This window comes from Gadus morhua, chromosome 13, assembly GCF_902167405.1.
Source record: "Gadus morhua chromosome 13, gadMor3.0, whole genome shotgun sequence".
In the NCBI taxonomy this organism is placed as follows: Eukaryota; Metazoa; Chordata; class Actinopteri; order Gadiformes; family Gadidae; genus Gadus; species Gadus morhua.
Genome location: NC_044060.1, coordinates 6,680,675 through 6,697,533, shown reverse-complemented (window position 1 = coordinate 6,697,533; position 16,859 = coordinate 6,680,675). Strand labels below are relative to the sequence as shown.

Genomic DNA, 16,859 nt, shown 5'->3' with positions numbered 1-16,859 from the left:
CTAAACTAGAACTACCCTGGGTTGGTTCGTTTGCTTCACATGGTCCTCTGTACGCTGGCGGAGTTATAATTCCGTTGACCAGTAAGAGAACAGACCTTAACGCCGGGCGGCGCAGTGAAGTTAAACGAGCCCCTGCTGTGGGAGGGAAGGTGAGCCTGCCCCTCCTTCTAACTTCAACTAAAACCTCAACCCCTCCTGACTTAAGGAGCAGAAGGAGGAAGGAGTTTGTCTCGTTGTCACACCGTTAACCTTTACTATGGCGTCCAAGTTCTTTGAGATAACCGCTAAACGGCTAACCGGAGAAGTTCTAAACTTCTCCTCCCTTAAGGGCAAAGTGGTCCTGATCCAGAACGTCGCGTCGCTCTGAGGGACCACCTCCAGGGACTACCTCCAGATGAACGAGCTCCACGCCCGCTACAGCGGCCAGGGGCTAGTTATCCTGGCGGTGCCCTGCAACCAGTTCGGACATCAGGTGAGACCTCCTTGGACTTCGGAACTCTGACCCCCTGGTACCTCTGGCCTCCTGGGACCTCTGGTCACTGGTATCTCTGACCATGGTGCCCAGACACGGGTCACGTCACAAGGTTCATAGTTAATGTAACAGACTACCAAGTGATTAACGTTAAGTAGAGTATTCCTCACGCTGTAAACAGTTTTTAATGTTATCTGTCATCAAGACTAAACGTCTTAGACTAGTTTATGATCCGGGCGGTGGGTCCACTACAGGAGGGCAACACCTGTAGCGAGAAGCTCTTAATGGTGCACATGGAGACTCAAAACTTTAATACGATGTTCATCTGCAGGAGAACCTCAAGAACGAGGAGATCCTGGCCTCCTTGAAGCACGTCCGCCCGGGGAACGGCTTTGAACCCAAGTTCGAGCTGCTTCAGAAGTCGGATGTGAACGGGAAAGATGCCCATTCGATGTTCGTCTTTCTGAAAGAGAAGCTTCCGTTCCCGTCCGATGACCCCAATTCCCTCATGACCGACCCGAAGTGCATCATCTGGAGCCCAGTCTGCCGGAACGACATCTCGTGGAACTTCGAGAAGTTCTTGGTGGGGCCGGACGGGGTTCCGTTCAAACGCTACAGCCGGAACTTCCTCACCAGCGAAATCGAAGCTGATATTAAGAAGCTTCTTAGTTTGAAAAAATAAGCTCTCCTATGCCGTCCATATTTGGCTTTATTTCAAATGAGTATTTCGTAACTACCTGTGCTCTGTTGTACACAATGTGCCGTCATGAACCTTTATTTAATGAAGGTCTCCCCTGAAACCAAAGCCTTGTGAGGGGGGGACCGGATGTCTTCTAAAGACACGACTCCACTGTTCACCTGAAGTACAGCTCTAGTTTCACTCGCAAATAAACATTTTACAAGATACATTGGGATTGTATTTCTTTTTATATCAATCAGGATCAACTGAAAACTACTTAAGACTAAGCAAGACAACTAATCTCTGCAGTGATAGTATTTGATGTTAAAGGTGACATTATACCACCATGTGTGTCTGATTTGCCGATACATGAAAGTCTGCCTCCTCCCTCTATCAGAAATGGGCTCGTCAACCTAGATTTGGACTGGATAGGTCAGTCTACCAACCTACCCACCGGATTAGCAAACGTTGCTCATCTAGGTGGAAACGCCGACAATGTCAGGCAGATTCTCACACAATTTGTAACGGCTAATCACGCTCACAGCTGGTGGTAGCAGGTCACCCTAAATACAACTGTTTAGTTGCATACATTAACAACCACTCTTTAAATCCACTCCAAGAGGTTGGAATGTCTTAAGGCATCTTATATTTCACAATAAAATTACATTTTAAGAAGACTCCGGTCTCTCCCATCGTCACAGCTGTAGGCCTGCTGTACTGGAACAAACTGCATTAGAATAAACACTTCCCCCAGTTGTAAGAAACGGTTTAAAAGGAAGAAGGCCAAGGAGACACGGTTCAGGTTTCAATCTTTATTGTACGTTCAAACTCATAATTCTCAATTAAAAACATTTTCTAGATATTGGCATGTATAAATATTCGGACTATGTCATTCACTCGTGTGAAAGATTATTTACACCTATTATGATTGATGTTCTCATGAAGTAGGGAAAAGATGATTCACGGTATTTGTTTTAAAACTTGCTATAGTGGATTATAAGTATGATGTAAAGCTTTTCTATCCATTGGCATAAATGACTTATGTACTAATCTCTGAGCAAAATCACAGCAGATCACCCAGCAAAATCAGAAGGACACAAGCAGTCCAATGGACATGTACATGCTGCAGTGCCACCACTGTACTAACATCCCTAGCAGGATGAAACTGTCCACCTCTTTGAGTCTGGTCTGACCACTGTTTTCGTCCCCCCACAGTCCATCTGGTCTGTCCACTGGTTTCCCCCTACAGCCCATCTGGTCTGATGACTGGTTTCTCCCCCCCCCGCACAGCCCTCCACCACAATTGTATCTGAAGTGCCTGATGTCAGATGACCAGGTAGCTCCCAGTTAACTAGTATATTGAATTTACGTTCCACCTTTATTCCATTAATGCACAAGCATTCAGCCAAATAAATGTCTCCGCTCATTAACCGTTGTTATATCCCTTGGCCAATATCCCCGTCTCGATGTACTGAGACTGAATTGATTACAGATGGAGGCGCTCTTCCTAGAGCAGTGAGTTCAAGGTTGTATGAATTAAGCACCACTTAATACTTTTTTATTTTCCTCAGTGTGCTTTGTAGATGTCAAATAACAGCCATTTCAATTCAAAGCTGAAATAATGTACAAGACTTTTAAAAGACAAGCTAGATGATGGCTAGGGGTTTGGGCAAACAGATTATTTTAAAGTTAAAAGACCTGAAGAAATGTATAACATATCTTGAGCCCCAAGGCCAAATCATGAACCCAAATCACTTCTGATTACATAACAAGCAGATCATGAATTCAAGGGAAAATTCAAAGTGCTCTGTAAAAGAATATAAAAGTTTGCAGGAATCAAAAGGCCACTTTTGCACTGTGACAAAAAACGACATAAAGCTGGGGTGGGAGTCAGCGTCAGGAGCAGGGGGACCGGTCGAAGCAGCCAGCCGACGGCCCCCTGAAAGCCCAGAGTGAGCTTCAAGGGGACGGGGACGGGCCGAGCAGTCAGCCCCCGGCCCTCTGAAGGCCCAGAGAAGGAACCTGGAACCAGACTAGTGATCGGGAAATGACTGCAAAACTGATGTTTCCATGGTATACCTAAATGGTACGATTCACTTCGTGTACAACGTGGAGCGCTTTGGTTAAAGCAGGATGTACGTTTGGCTTACTTCCTCTTGACTGCTGGAAACTGAAACCTTTGTTTACCTACGCAAGGGCATCCCTAACATTCTGTTTGTGTCCAGCGAGAGGATCCTTAGCCTTTACTTTGTGGAGGAGCTCCCCAAACAAGTTCCCCAACAACTACACACTTCTCCAGTGCAACCCCCTGCTAGGGTCTTCGGTCTAAGCCCCTGCTAGGGTCTCCGGTCTAAGCCCCTGCTTGGGTCTGGGCTCTAACCCCCTGCTTGGGTCTGGGGACTCGAGTAGAAAAGGGTCGAGGCGGTAGTAGACAAAATGAGAAATAAAAACTAAATCACCAGGAAGGGAGGGGGGGGGGGGGGATCGACGAGTCCTTCCCACCATGGTAGCTGGGTGTGTGTGTGTGTCCGTCTACCATTTGAAGGTTCAGTGGTTATGGTCAGTGTTAGTTAGTATCCATGTGGTCATCCACGCCGTCGCTTGCTGCCCCCGAGGTCGCCGAGGGCTTGGCGGGGGCCGGGCCTTCCCTGCGCTGGTAGAACAGCACGTAGGCCGCCTTCGTCTGCAGGGACAGAAGGATGGCGGCGTCAGTACAACACAAAACCACACGTCACCTGATACCAAGAGAGAGGAGGACTGGGACACCCAGCGGTCCCAGGGGGAGTCAACGCATGTCTCACCACGATCTGGTCCTCTTTGGCCGACGAGACGCTGCTGTCGTCAAAGTAGTACCAGCCTCCGTCCACTTTGTTCTTGCCGTAGGCCGTGTCTGTCGGGGGCAAAGGGCAGAGGCGTCAGTTTGCTTTTCTAAGCCTCTTTATGCAAGAAATTCAACACCTAATCCGTTCGAGAGATGGGCGAGTGATTTGAAAGGATGGATGAATATAGTAACGGTCCCTTTGGACAGATGGTCAACAGTGAGGTAACGTCATGTTCTGTCAGTTTAACATCGAGTCCGCTTTGAGTCCCAGCAGCAACAAGGTTCATGTTAATTTCCTTGTTTATTGCGTCTATACTGGTGCACTGCCATACCCAACATCGTTGGGTGCCATGAGCTAACCCTGTGCTCCTACTGTGAAGATACCATCGTCAATGCTAAGCGCTAACCCGGTGCTCCTACTGTGAAGATACCATCGTTAATGCGTTAGCTAACCCTTTGTTGTTCCTACTGGGAAGGGCCCATAACAATCATCACGGCGATAGTGTGGAATAAGCAATATAATAATATAGTTTCAAGCAACCATGACAGGGTCCTACTGATTGACGAGTATGGTGGCTTAATGAATACCTAAGGTTAAACATTAACTTAAGTATTGGCAAGTCTCCCAGAATGGTTGTTTGAGGTTGGACTTGAGCCATCACCCATGGTCATGAGGCTGACGCAATACTACCACTAATATATATGGACAGTCTTCGTCTTACGTGGATGCATTGCGAGATTGGTCGGTAGGGTAATATGGCATTGGAATGCCTTAAAAACTGGTTTCCTGGAAGCAAACGTATCAAAACAATCCCTGACCATGTTTCTAAAGCATACTGTTTAGAAAATCAATCAATAGGGTTCCTATATTTTTCATAGGACCCTTAATAATAATTAAGGGCCCATGTTGACTTACAGTGGCCCCCTCCCATCCCCCCGTAGTGGTTGGAGACGGCGATCAGGTCGTAGACATAGGGCTCTGCTTTAGGGTCACACACAAACTCAGACATGTCCAGGTCCCTGGGGAGAGAGAAGATCGTTAGGATCGTTACTCATACAAGTCCAGGTCCCGGGGACAGAGAGGACATTGTTATACAAATGTTACACAGGCGGTCAAACCAGCTCCACAACTGGAAACCACAACCGGCAAGCATGAGTCAGCATTCCTGGAACAGGAAGGTGAGGGAACGAGGAAGTGTTTGCAAGAAGTCGGAGGAATAATTTATAGGATGCTTCTTAGTGGATCCAGAGATAGCAGATCAGCCCAGGGCTTACACAACCTTCCATTGTTTGCTTAAGAATGGTCTTTGTAACGTTGTCTCACAGCAACGGCCTTTTATACCGTCTTTATGTACAGCGAGGCGATAAGCTCACACCCAGTGACGCCATACACCTTAATGCTGTTCACTTCCTCTCCAGGGGTCCAGGAGCTCCTGACCACCAGCTCCCCCTAGTGGCAGCAGTAGGATGTGGTAGGAGGCTCACCTGATGGGGAAGTCCACCACCGTGTCCAGCTTGTCCCTCCAGCAGCGGTTGTAGGAGAAGCGCTTCAGATGGACGACGAGGAGGCGGGGCAGGGACCACAGGTCAAACTTCTTGGTGGCCTGCTGGTGCTTCTTACAGGTGGGGCAGTACCTGAGGAGAGAGACAAGAGTCCTCAGTTTACAATGTAGAGGCTTCATAAGAGTCCTCTTTACAATGTAGAGGCTTCATAAGAGTCCTCTTTACAATGTAGAGGCTTCATAAGAGTCCTCTTTACAATGTAGAGGCTTCATAAGAGTCCGCTCTTTACAATGAAGAGGCTTCATAAGAGTCCTCTTTACAATGTAGAGGCTTCGCAAGAGTCCTCTCTTTACAATGGAGAGCCTTCATAAGGCTCCTCTCTCTTTACAATGGAGAGCCTTCATAAGGTTCCTCTCTCTTTACAATAGAGAGGCTTCACAAGAGTCCTCTCTTTACAATGGAGAGCCTTCATAAGGGTCCTCTCTCTTTACAATGGAGAGCCTTCATAAGGGTCCTCTCTCTTTACAATGGAGAGCCTTCATAAGGCTCCTCTCTCTTTACAATGGAGAGCCTTCATAAGGTTCCTCTCTCTTTACAATAGAGAGGCTTCACAAGAGTCCTCTCTTTACAATGGAGAGCCTTCATAAGGGTCCTCTCTCTTTACAATGGAGAGCCTTCATAAGGGTCCTCTCTCTTTACAATGGAGAGGCTTCACAAGAGTCCTCTCTTTACAATGGAGAGCCTTCATAAGGTCCTCTCTCTTTACAATAGATAGGCTTCACAAGAGTCCTCTCTTTACAATGGAGGGCCTTCATAAGGGTCCTCTCTCTTTACAATGGAGAGCCTTCATAAGGGTCCTCTCTCTTTACAATGGAGAGGCTTCACAAGAGTCCTCTCTTTACAATGGAGGGCCTTCATAAGGGTCCTCTCTCTTTACAATAGATAGGCTTCATAAGAGTCCTCTTTGCAACGTCAGAAAAATCCACTGAGGATCGACATGTTAGGGTGCTACGTTTTATATACGCCTCTAGTCATAAAGAACCATCATGTAGGGCTATGGTAGGCCTTACTAGGGGTCATGTAAGGCTGCGGTAGGCCTTACCAAGGGTCATGTAGGGCTAACGGATACGGTAGGCCTTGCCATGGGTCATGTAGTCCTATAGTAGGCCTTACCATGGGTCATGCAGGGCTAACAGCTACGGTAGGCCTTGCCATTGGTCACGTAGGGCTACCAGCTACGGTAGGCCTTGCCATGGGTCATGTAGGACTATAGTAGGCCTTACCATGGGTCATGTAGGGCTAACAGCTATAGTAGGCCTTGCCATGGGTCATGTAGGGCTATAGTAGGCCTTACCAGGGGTCATGCTCTCCAAGAGTCTCCATGGTGGTGAACAGGTCGATGCATTCCCTCAGAGCGACGGTGGTCTTCTTCTTCTGAGGCTGAAGCACACTCTCATGCTTCTCCGAGGCCTACACACACACACACACACACACACACACACACATTACTCCCTAGATTCCTACACTAAGAGCAGACATTTCAAGCAGGGTCTCCACGCCTCTGACCTCTGCTTCCTGGTCGTCGTAGCAACGCTTCCTGGTGTCGGGGTCCCAGTCGATGGCCACGGTGGAATGTGCTGCAGGGAGAGACAGAAGAGAGAGTCTTACGGTGAGTCCTACAGGTCAGTCCTGAGGGTGAGTCCTAAGGGTGAGTCCTACAGGTGAGTCCTGAGGGTGAGTCCTGAGGGTGAGTCCTACGGGTGAGTCCTACGGGTGAGTCCTACGGGTGAGTCCTACGGGTGAGTCCTCAGGTGAGCCACTGGGTGTTAGAGGAGCGGGCAGGGGGGAGACTCACGGTTGAGTTTGAGGACGTTCCCGTCGCAGGGCAGGGGGCTGATGTTGGCTGTCCCGTAGGAGTTGACCATGCTGAAGCTGAACAGCCTGGAGGGCGCCGCGGAGACGCCCTTCGACCCCTTCCCCACGTCCGCCTCCTCCTCCTCCTCCTCGTCTTCTTCCGAGGGGCCGTTCTCCGGCTCCGGGCTCCCCTGGTGGTCCATGGCCTCGTCCTCACCTTAAAGAACAACATCGTTAACATCAAGCCTTCCTCTGTCACCCCGCCTGCGGACGGACAGTCCTCCAGCCAGGTGATGAACGGGTGAATACAGCCGGCTCCTACAGCCAGGTGGTGAACGGGTGAATACAGCCGGCTCCTACAGCCAGGTGGTGAACGGGTGAATACAGAAGTGATCCTGAACCCTGGACACACGTACCATCGCAGACCCCGTTGGGCCCGTTGGCTGCAGAGCGGCTGCTGCCGTTGCTGGGGCCGGCGCTGGAGGGGCCCCCGGCGCTCGAGGAGGCCCCAGAGCTGCAGGAGGCCTCGGAGTTGCTGGAGCCCCCAGCGCTGCTTTGGGCCCCGGAGCTACAGGAGGCCCCGTCAGACAGTGGGTTGGCTCCGCCCTCCTTGTCGGAGTGCGACCCAGTGGGCGTGGGACCCTCGGCCCGGCTGCAGCTGGCGGAGGCGGCGGCACGGCTCTCGCTACAGGGACTTGGCTGGGGCTTGGCGTAGCGCCTGCAACACAAACCAGAAACCCTCCGTCAGCACTAGAGACATGGCTGCCTTCAGCCTCAGGGCCGCTCCGAGGGGAAGCCTCTTAACCCTGGAGACATGGCTGCCTTCAGCCTCAGGGCCGCTCCGAGGGGAAGCCTCTTAACCCTGGAGACATGGCTGCCTTCAGCCTCAGGGCCGCTCCGAGGGGAAGCCTCTTAACCCTGGAGACATGGCTGCCTTCAGCCTCAGGGCCGCTCCGAGGGGAAGCCTCTTAACCCTGGAGACATGGCTGCCTTCAGCCTCAGGGCCGCTCTGAGGGGAAGCCTCTTAACCCTGGAGACATGGCTGCCTTCAGCCTCAGGGCCGCTCTGAGGGGAAGCCTCTTAACCCTGGAGACATGGCTGCCTTCAGCCTCAGGGCCGCTCTGAGGGGAAGCCTCTTAACCCTGGAGACATGGCTGCCTTCAGCCTCAGGGCCGCTCTGAGGGGAAGCTTCTTAACCCTGGAGACATGGCTGCCTGAAGCCTCAAAGCCACTATGAGGGGAAGCCACTTAACCCTGGAGACATGGGGGCCTCCAGCCTCAAAGCCACTCCGAGGGGAAGCCTCTTAACCCAGGAGAGATGGCTGCCTCCAGCCTCAGACCAGCACTGAGGGGAGCTTCTTAGAGGCTGAGGACATAGTGGTTGCCGGTGGCCCGCAGGGATTCACCTTAATAACGCTGTGAACATCGTATCGTCAACCTTGATCACTGGCCCACTTTGCTTTAATATAAATATAATATAATAATTTTATAATATATATAATATATAATTTTATTTGGCAGAAGAACTCAAAAGCTTGGGTAACCAACTTGTGGGGGAAGTGAGGGATATTCATAAACATGCACTCCTTTCCTGTATCCTTTCCAACTTCCTCTTAGTGGAAGAACACAATACATATGATGAAATATGACTAGCCATGGCAACCAAATCAATAAACGCATCTCCCTTCAGCGTAACTGATTACTAAACATACAGTCTACGGGATTCATAACAAGAGCCCGCTTATTATGAAAAGGGAAAGAAATGGTCTTCTTATATTACTGGTTTAGATGTGCCAGAGGTCAACACGTGCAGAGAGAAGTGTCCTGGACAGAAGTGTAAAATAACTCCATTATGTTTGTTGAAGAGGAGAATCATATGAAATGTACAAATGAGCGGAAATGAGCCAAAAATTTGTCAAGAATCAATATTGTAGATCAGTTAGTGTTAAAGAGAATTAAACCAGCGCAGGTCTCGGGCCACTCACCCGATCCTCTCCAGGATCCGGAGGTACAGCGCCTCTGCCAGGAGGTTGTGTCTGGGGACCGTGAGCAGGAGGGGCTGGCCGAACAGCATGGTGCCGCCGGAGCCGCCCGCCTGCTTGGAGTGCCGCTCCCGGAAGTACACCGGCAGGTTCATCTGCTCGCTGTCCTCCACCTGCACCTCGTACCTGCACGGAGCCAGGACACAAGCCAGGGCCAGGTCAGGTCTGTTTGTGATGCTCTGGACCAGGTGCGGTCAGGTCTGTTAGTGATGCTCTGGACCAGGTCAGGTCTGTTTGTAATGCTCTGGACCAGGTGCGGTCAGGTCTGTTAGTGAAGCTCTGGACCAGGTCAGGTCTGTTTGTGATGCTCTGGACCAGGTGCGGTCAGGTCTGTTAGTGAAGCTCTGGACCAGGTCAGGTCTGTTTGTGATGCTCTGGACCAGGTGCGGTCAGGTCTGTTAGTGAAGCTCTGGACCAGGTCAGGTCTGTTTGTGATGCTCTGGACCAGGTCAGGTCTGTTAGTGATAGTCAGGACCAAGTCCAGGCAGAACCACTGATTGATTCTCTTGACCAGGTCCGGTCAGGTCATTTTGTTTTTTAGGGCCCATTTGACAAATGCCTGGCTTTGGCAAAACCAACGAATAGTCTCCCGCTCTGGTTAAAGCAGTACGGAGACAGGATTATCATTATTATATTGTACTACCCACTCAACCCGGTGAGAGCTAACACCTATCATTTAGCATGTGAAAAAAGGTCAGGGTTCATTTTTTTAAAACATTGCTTGGCCAATAAAGGTTTCCACTCTGGCACGTAGAAAGACCAAATTGGACATAGTTTGTTAGACTACAGTACCGACGGAGAGGCTCCACTTCAAACAAATCAAAGTCTCTTGAAGAAGACCCTTTCGACAACTTACACATAGATGTCGTCTTTGTCCATGATCTGGTTCAGCCCGTCGTCCTGGCGGTACATCTTGTGGAAGCGGTGATTGTAAACGTCTGCCATCACCATCTAGGAACAGACAGCAGTTTGATGGTTTAGTATCAAACCCAGAGGCGCCACAACAGAACAGAGAAGCTGGACAGCTTTCTGGATATAAACAGGGACGACCCCGTGTATACAAGGCACAGTGTCTTTAAACAAGGCTCAACAACGTGGCACAACTCACATTCTCTGGAGCGATCCCACAGAGTTTGGACAAGGCGCTGAACAGGTCACTAACACAGCCCAGCTTGGGGACCACCACTCTGTACTGAAAACACACAGAAACACAGAGGCCATCATCTGCTGACTCATTCAATTAAATATTCAACGTGTAAAGTTCCGGGGTTAGAACCGTTAAGAGTGACTAAAGCTAAAACACAGCATTAGCATACGATTTTATTTCCACCTGAAAGAGCGGTTGTTTTTGAGTGAATATCAGTTGGTAGCCCTATAGTATCGTCAGACCATAGCACAACTACCTGGTTCAATATTGGATATCAATAAAGTTAGGGTCAGCAAATAAAGAAGTTTTAGTAGTGGTAGGAGTAGGCGAAATCTCCAAATAAAAACAAAAAAAATGCAAAATTGACAATATAAACTTGAGACTACCCGGTGGATATCTTGGGTACCCAATGCACAATTTTATGAATTTACCGAGACCTTCCTCTTGAGAAATTCTGGGCCAATAGAATTAAATGAGACCAAGCCAAACCATCCCTTATGCCCCGTGCGGCCACCAGATGGCGATGAATGTGCTAAGATTTAAAGGAAATGACCCATTTCCTCCGAAACCGAGCTAAAAATGGATTTGTAAACACAGTGTTTAGATGGGAAAGGTTGGTCAAAGTGGTGCCTTGCATGAATCCTTCCTCATGAGTTGAAAGCCCTTACGCCGTCTTTGAAATCGGGGAGAGGGGCTGAACCCGGTCCCGGGTTATTTCAGTAGGAAGAGGTCCGCTTTGTGGCGTTAACGGAGGCCCAGAGGACCGGCTCACCTGCATGGGCCTGAACAGGGGGTCGGAGCGCACCAGGAACAGCTCCATGGTGCGGTCCTTCTTCATGGGCAGAGGCAACGTGAGGTAGCAGAAGGGGTCGAAGGTGACGGACACCTTAGAACATTCGGGGCACACCAGGGTGGATTTGAAGAGGCCGTGGAAGATGTCCACTATGATTGAGTCGTTACGCAAACGATGATTAGTCCATGCTTCCTTCGCGACAATCTGTTCGAAAAAAAAAAATGGAAATGGCAGCGAGAGGTGAGCAACAGGACGATGGGCCGTTCTTGCCCATCTGACCACTCCGTGTTACATGTTAAAGACCCTAGTTCTAGTTCTTTAGGTAGCTAGTTCGATCCCCAGCTCCTCCTAGCTGAGGGTTGATGAGTCCCTGAGCCAGACACTTAACTCTAACTGCTCCTGACGAGCTGGCTGTCGCCTTGCATGGTTGACTCTGCCGTCAGTGTGTCAATGTGTGTATCAACCGATGTAAGTCGCTTTGGATAAAAGCGTCTGCTAAATGCCCTAAATGTAAATGTAAAGACCCATTTAATCCAGAGTGGAGGAGCCATTATATCATTACAGCTGAAAACAGCTTTCCATCAAGGTCACCATCATGTAGCTCCATCACGCTCACCTCGTCTGGCCGGCCCTCAGCGTCCTTCACGGCCAGGTAGGGCTTCTTCTTGACGCGGTTCAGGTCCTCGTGGAGACCGTCCAACAGGAAGGCCAGCAGCTCCTGGGAGTCCTGCTGCTGGTAGCCCGAGAACTGGGGCGCGAAGCGGCCCACCTGGGTCTGAACACAAGAGGAAGGACATGTGATCACTGCACCCTTCACTAGCAACGCTAGGGGTAGGGGGCGGCTACGGTCCGGAGACCCACGACAGGTACTGCCTGGTGCCTTGTCCAAGGGCACCGGCAGGAGTGTTTATCCGACATGGATGTTAGTCGGTGGAGGGGGAACACGGGCAGAACATGCATATTCTAAGCAGGAAGAACATACCAACTATACACAGGAGTTTCTTGCAGTGTGCCTGCAGTGCTGACCACCAATTGTCTTAGTTGGGAGAATTAACATACATTTTCTATTAATCATTTATATTTTTATATTGAAATTAACTATTTATATGCTATATTCAAAATGCAATGAAAATTGATAGTTAATTCTACCGCGTTTACATGGACACTTCTGGTCTGATTAGAAGTGGAAGAACAGCTCAATCGGAATAGAAAAATATCATATATACGCCTCAATCGGAATACACAAGAGACATATCGACGTACGCTTACCACTTTTGTAAATGCCTTATATACAGTACATTCGGAGTGCATGATAGGAATAGATCTATTCCGATTATAAATCTCGGAATACAGTTCTCTGATCAGAATAGAATTCCATGCGGAATAGAAGGGGTGGTGTAGTCCGCTATAATTGACATGTATACACTTATTGCGATTGGTTTGGGGTGGGTGCGGCTACTTTTTAACTTAAGAGGGATGGCATCAGCAGTTGCAGTAGTTCACAATTGGTCCGTCCGTACTTTTTTGCACACCGAACTGGACCGCTGTCAAGGAAAGTGGATTTTTTGCCTAATTCACGTTTTTCTTACCACTCCGCAAGTAGTCCGGTAATTTATCAATCCCAGCATGTCCGGCTGCTAAGCAACGTCAACGTCTTTGGCAGACTATTTCTCCGCTGAACAACACTACGAATGGTAATTGTACAAAGACACACCGTGCAAAGATATTTTTTAGCATTAGGTTTATCGATGAAAAATTACGTCAGGCGAAATTCTTAATGATCAATTAGTCGATCGTCCACTTAATCGTCGATTAAACATGCCCGTCCCTAGCGGATGACCCCACTCACCTTGAAGGTGCGCGGGGCCACATAGTTGCTGCGACTGAGCCACATCTGCTTGACCAGCTCAGCGTAGGCCTCGGCGATCTCCCCCCTCATGCCCAGCGGGTTCTCCCGGTTGAGCTCCACCTCGTACTGGTCGTTCAGGAAGTAGTCTGTGAGTGCGGACGCGTTGCTCAGGCACTGGAGCGAAGACAAGGAGCAAGAGTGCGGAGAAAGGTTTTTGAGCAACGTGGCTTTGAGTATTTTCTAAATGCGTACATCATCATGATCATCATTATTATTATTATCAACAGTTTCCGTTCAACTGGACCTGGCCGCACCACACACCTGCAGGGCAGAGTTCATGAAGCAGGTGTTGCCCAGATTACTGAGCCCACAGAGGCCGGGCTGGGACTGGGAGTCTCGGTAGTTGTAGGAGGAGCTGTACGAGTTGTAGCCCCCCAACCTGTCCCAAAGGAGTTCATCCCAGAGCTTTAGTGGCCACACACAACAATCAAAAAGCAGTATGATAATACAGTGTGCGGGTAGACCATGTTGGATCCCAACAGTCGTCAGTAATAACATAACCTGCGCAGCTGTTATCAATTATGCAACAGGAATTGGATTCCATCGTAGGAGCACTACATAGATGCATGTGCCTTCCTTCACCCAGACTCTGGTGTGGCTTAGCTGGAAAGGAATTTCACAACTAGATAAGCTGCGTGTCTGTTCAAAATATGTTGCATCACATTTTATGGGTGTGCAAGAGGACCCAGCCAATAAGAGGTGACGCATTGCCATAAACCACAAACAAATTGTTCTTGCAGGGAAAACACAGTAGAGCATTCATACAAGACCATCACTATTAACCCGCTCCTGACCGCTCACCAGAGGCCTTCACCAATTCAAAGTGTGAGCATGTGTGCACGTTTCCATGTTCATCTAGATGCTGGATGGGTCCTCCTTACCGGTTTCCAGAGGAGTTGCTGTTATTGAGCGTGTAGCTCGCGTTACTGCTGCTGTCCCCATTGGACACCGTTGAGGAGATGGTGGCGGACGAATTGGAAGAGAGTTTTGGAGAGGTGGTGAAATTCCTGGGTGGAGTAGCACTAGATCTACAAAGCATCAAGACACACACATTAAAACGAACATCCAGGCAAGGTGGAAACAGAGGAATGTACATCATTGATAAGCTGGTGTACCCAGAACCTTGAATAGAACAGCAGCAGGGTGCTCACTTACTTTGAATGGGAGCTTTGTCTGGGCCAGGTGCCATCCTCGTTTTTGCGTTCAATGACGAGCACCTGGGGGACAACAGGACAACTGAGCCGCCAAGGTGGAGAAACACTGGGACACGTTGTACACAGGGCCGACCTGACAGCGAGGTTATCTACCTGCACTAAAGGCTCATCAGAGTGAGTCAATAACAAGAGTACAGTGACATTACATTGATTTACATGATGTACGTCTAACTGTCGGCATACCTGTCCCTGGAAGAGCCCGGCGTCCTGGACTGTACTGTCTGGTTTGTTGAGCTGCTCGTACGTGTTGCTCATGTATTTGTTCCACAGTCGGGTCTCTTTCTGCGACGGGATCTCAAACAGTGACCTCATGGCCTTCTCTATGGTGTCTGAAAGGAACCCGTCATTAGTTAAATAGTAAAACATCCTAAGGTAACGACCGACATAAACAGGCCTCTTACAGGAGGTAGGAGGGGAACGTTACCTATAGTGTCCGCTTTACTGAAATGCCGAGTGACCACATTTTCCATGTTCTCATTCTCACACAGGTTCAACTCCAGTAGATAGACTTCCACCTTACAGTGTTTGACAAACATGCCATGTTCAACCACCTAGAGAGAGAGAGAGACAGCTGGATCAGAACACACGACCAGAAACCCCACAGCGATGCGGAGGCTTGGCTAACAGAACGTACCTTCCTGACGATGGGCCGCTGACCATCCAGAGAGCCGTACCAGCCCACCAGCTTGGTCCATGCCTTGGTTGGTACCAGGACGTAGTCCAGCTCATCTATAAGGTGTTCTTTCAGGACTTGGGTTTCCTGGTCTGCAGAAAAAGGCAGGTAAGAGTTTGAACTTGCTTTTGTGTACCTAGTTTTATAAAATAATAATATTAAGTGCTTAACACTGACAAGGTCCAAGCTTTACCTGAGAACAGACCAGAGTTATCGATGGGTCCCGGGTAAAGGCTTTGCTCTCCAACATTGTACATGTCCCAGCTGTCGAATCCCACATACTTCTTCCATTGTTTGAACCACCGACTGTCTATCAGAAACCTAGAAGGAACAGGATGTCATTAACTTACAGGGAAACAAATTACATTAACGCATTTTTTATACGTGCATCAACATGCCAGCATAGTAGAATAGACTTCTGTAATAATTTCCAGCCACTGATGGCCTCTTTGTATTTCCCCAGGTCATTACCATGAGTAGTGTTGAGAACCTGATTAACAGGTATCAGGTTAGGTATGATAGTTTGGTCCTCAATTAACCGACAAAACATGAGATAATCAGGCATTTCACCTTAAGAAGGTGGAATGAAATAAATAGTTTGCACCAACGTTACATCTATGTGGAAGTGTCCTAGTCTTGATGATGGTTTGCTATTCTTCTGTGTGGCATTCATGACCTATCTTCCAAATGGACTAGCAATGACAGAAAACGGTCTATTTTTATGGTCCACAAGGTTTGTTTGACCAGTGAGCAGCTCTCAGTAATCCAGAACCCAGCAGTGGTTCACTGGACTCAGTTCAGACCATCACAGGCCTCACAGTGGCCTGGACGACCAGTTAAACAATAATATAGGAAGCATTTCCGGGGAAACGAAACTTGTGTTTGTTGATCAGTGTGTAGGCCCATCAGACCAGACCTCCGGTTAGCCCTGTACTAGCTCCGGTTAGCCACTGATACCGAACTAAACTAGGGAACCGCTGCGTCCTTGGCGTCTTTATCTTGGCTTCTGATCCAGACCAGAGGGTCTGGGTGACATACCCCATCATGGACAGGTAGGAGGCCGAAATGTAGCTTTAGCTTCAGGTTAGCTACTAACAATACGGCAGTGACATCAACTTTCGGTTTCAGAGCCGCTATTAGCCCGTCGGACTAGCTAGCAGCTAGCAGCTAACTCGGCTGCTTCAGGCTAACAGGTCCACTCCTACCATTCATCGCCCTTCCGTAGATTGGTTTTAATGAGGGATCCAACGGTCTGTTTCTGACTCTCGGTTGAAGGTAACTGAGCGGGCACTGGTTCCACTGAGTCCACTGGTTCCGGTCCGCCTCCCTCCGCCATCGTGAGAGACTGAGCGCGGCTCGCGCGGAGCTTCTTCTTCTTCTGCGGACAGGGCGCGCGCCTCCGGGAGAGGCCGCGCGCCTCCGCCGCGGCTGCTCCCGGGCCATCATTACACTAAAGTACACATGATAACCCTCAACCTGTCCTTTAGATCCTTAACCCATCTTTAAGATCCGTGTGCTCAAGGGCGTTCATCACACTAAGTACACATGATAACCCTTTACTGTCCTTAAGATCCCCTTACCCAACTCAAAGAGCTCTTAACCTGTCCTTAAAATCCCTTAACCTATCATTAAAGAGCCTACCTCTACCCAGTAATACACGCAGATTATTTGCATACTTATTTTCATGAACCTTTTAATGTAAGGAAGGTCAATGGGTCTGAATATTGGTTGATATGGAATGTGTTGGTGTTG

General features: G+C 49.0%; 2 protein-coding genes across 3 annotated transcripts; one reads left to right on the top strand and one right to left on the bottom strand.

Moving 5' to 3' along the window:
• The first annotated feature begins 130 nt into the window (after positions 1-130).
• On the top strand, positions 131-1,378 carry gpx1b (glutathione peroxidase 1b). The gene is made up of 2 exons (XM_030375922.1): positions 131-472; positions 804-1,378. The coding sequence occupies exons 1-2, from the start codon at positions 257-259 to the stop codon at positions 1,152-1,154; spliced, it is 567 nt and encodes a 188-aa protein (XP_030231782.1). The 5' UTR covers positions 131-256; the 3' UTR covers positions 1,155-1,378.
• Positions 1,379-1,948: 570 nt separating this feature from the next.
• Positions 1,949-16,503, bottom strand: usp4 (ubiquitin specific peptidase 4 (proto-oncogene)). Of its 2 annotated transcripts, XM_030375918.1 has the most exons (22): positions 16,313-16,502; positions 15,301-15,428; positions 15,069-15,199; positions 14,859-14,985; positions 14,618-14,763; positions 14,376-14,437; positions 14,102-14,248; positions 13,482-13,599; positions 13,161-13,334; positions 11,928-12,086; positions 11,291-11,515; positions 10,480-10,563; positions 10,228-10,322; positions 9,315-9,497; positions 7,746-8,047; positions 7,331-7,546; positions 7,042-7,112; positions 6,830-6,945; positions 5,458-5,607; positions 4,889-4,992; positions 3,953-4,041; positions 1,949-3,834 (listed from the first exon to the last, which is right to left on the bottom strand). In XM_030375918.1, the coding sequence occupies exons 1-22, from the start codon at positions 16,441-16,443 to the stop codon at positions 3,718-3,720; spliced, it is 3,075 nt and encodes a 1,024-aa protein (XP_030231778.1). In that variant the 5' UTR covers positions 16,444-16,502; the 3' UTR covers positions 1,949-3,717. The 2 variants fall into 2 exon arrangements, with proteins under 2 accessions (XP_030231778.1, XP_030231779.1); XM_030375919.1 differs by lacking the exons at positions 1,949-3,834; positions 3,953-4,041; positions 4,889-4,992; ... (10 more) ...; positions 13,161-13,334; positions 13,482-13,599 and adding an exon at positions 13,651-13,823 and having other exon boundaries at positions 16,313-16,503.
• Positions 16,504-16,859: the final 356 nt, after the last annotated feature.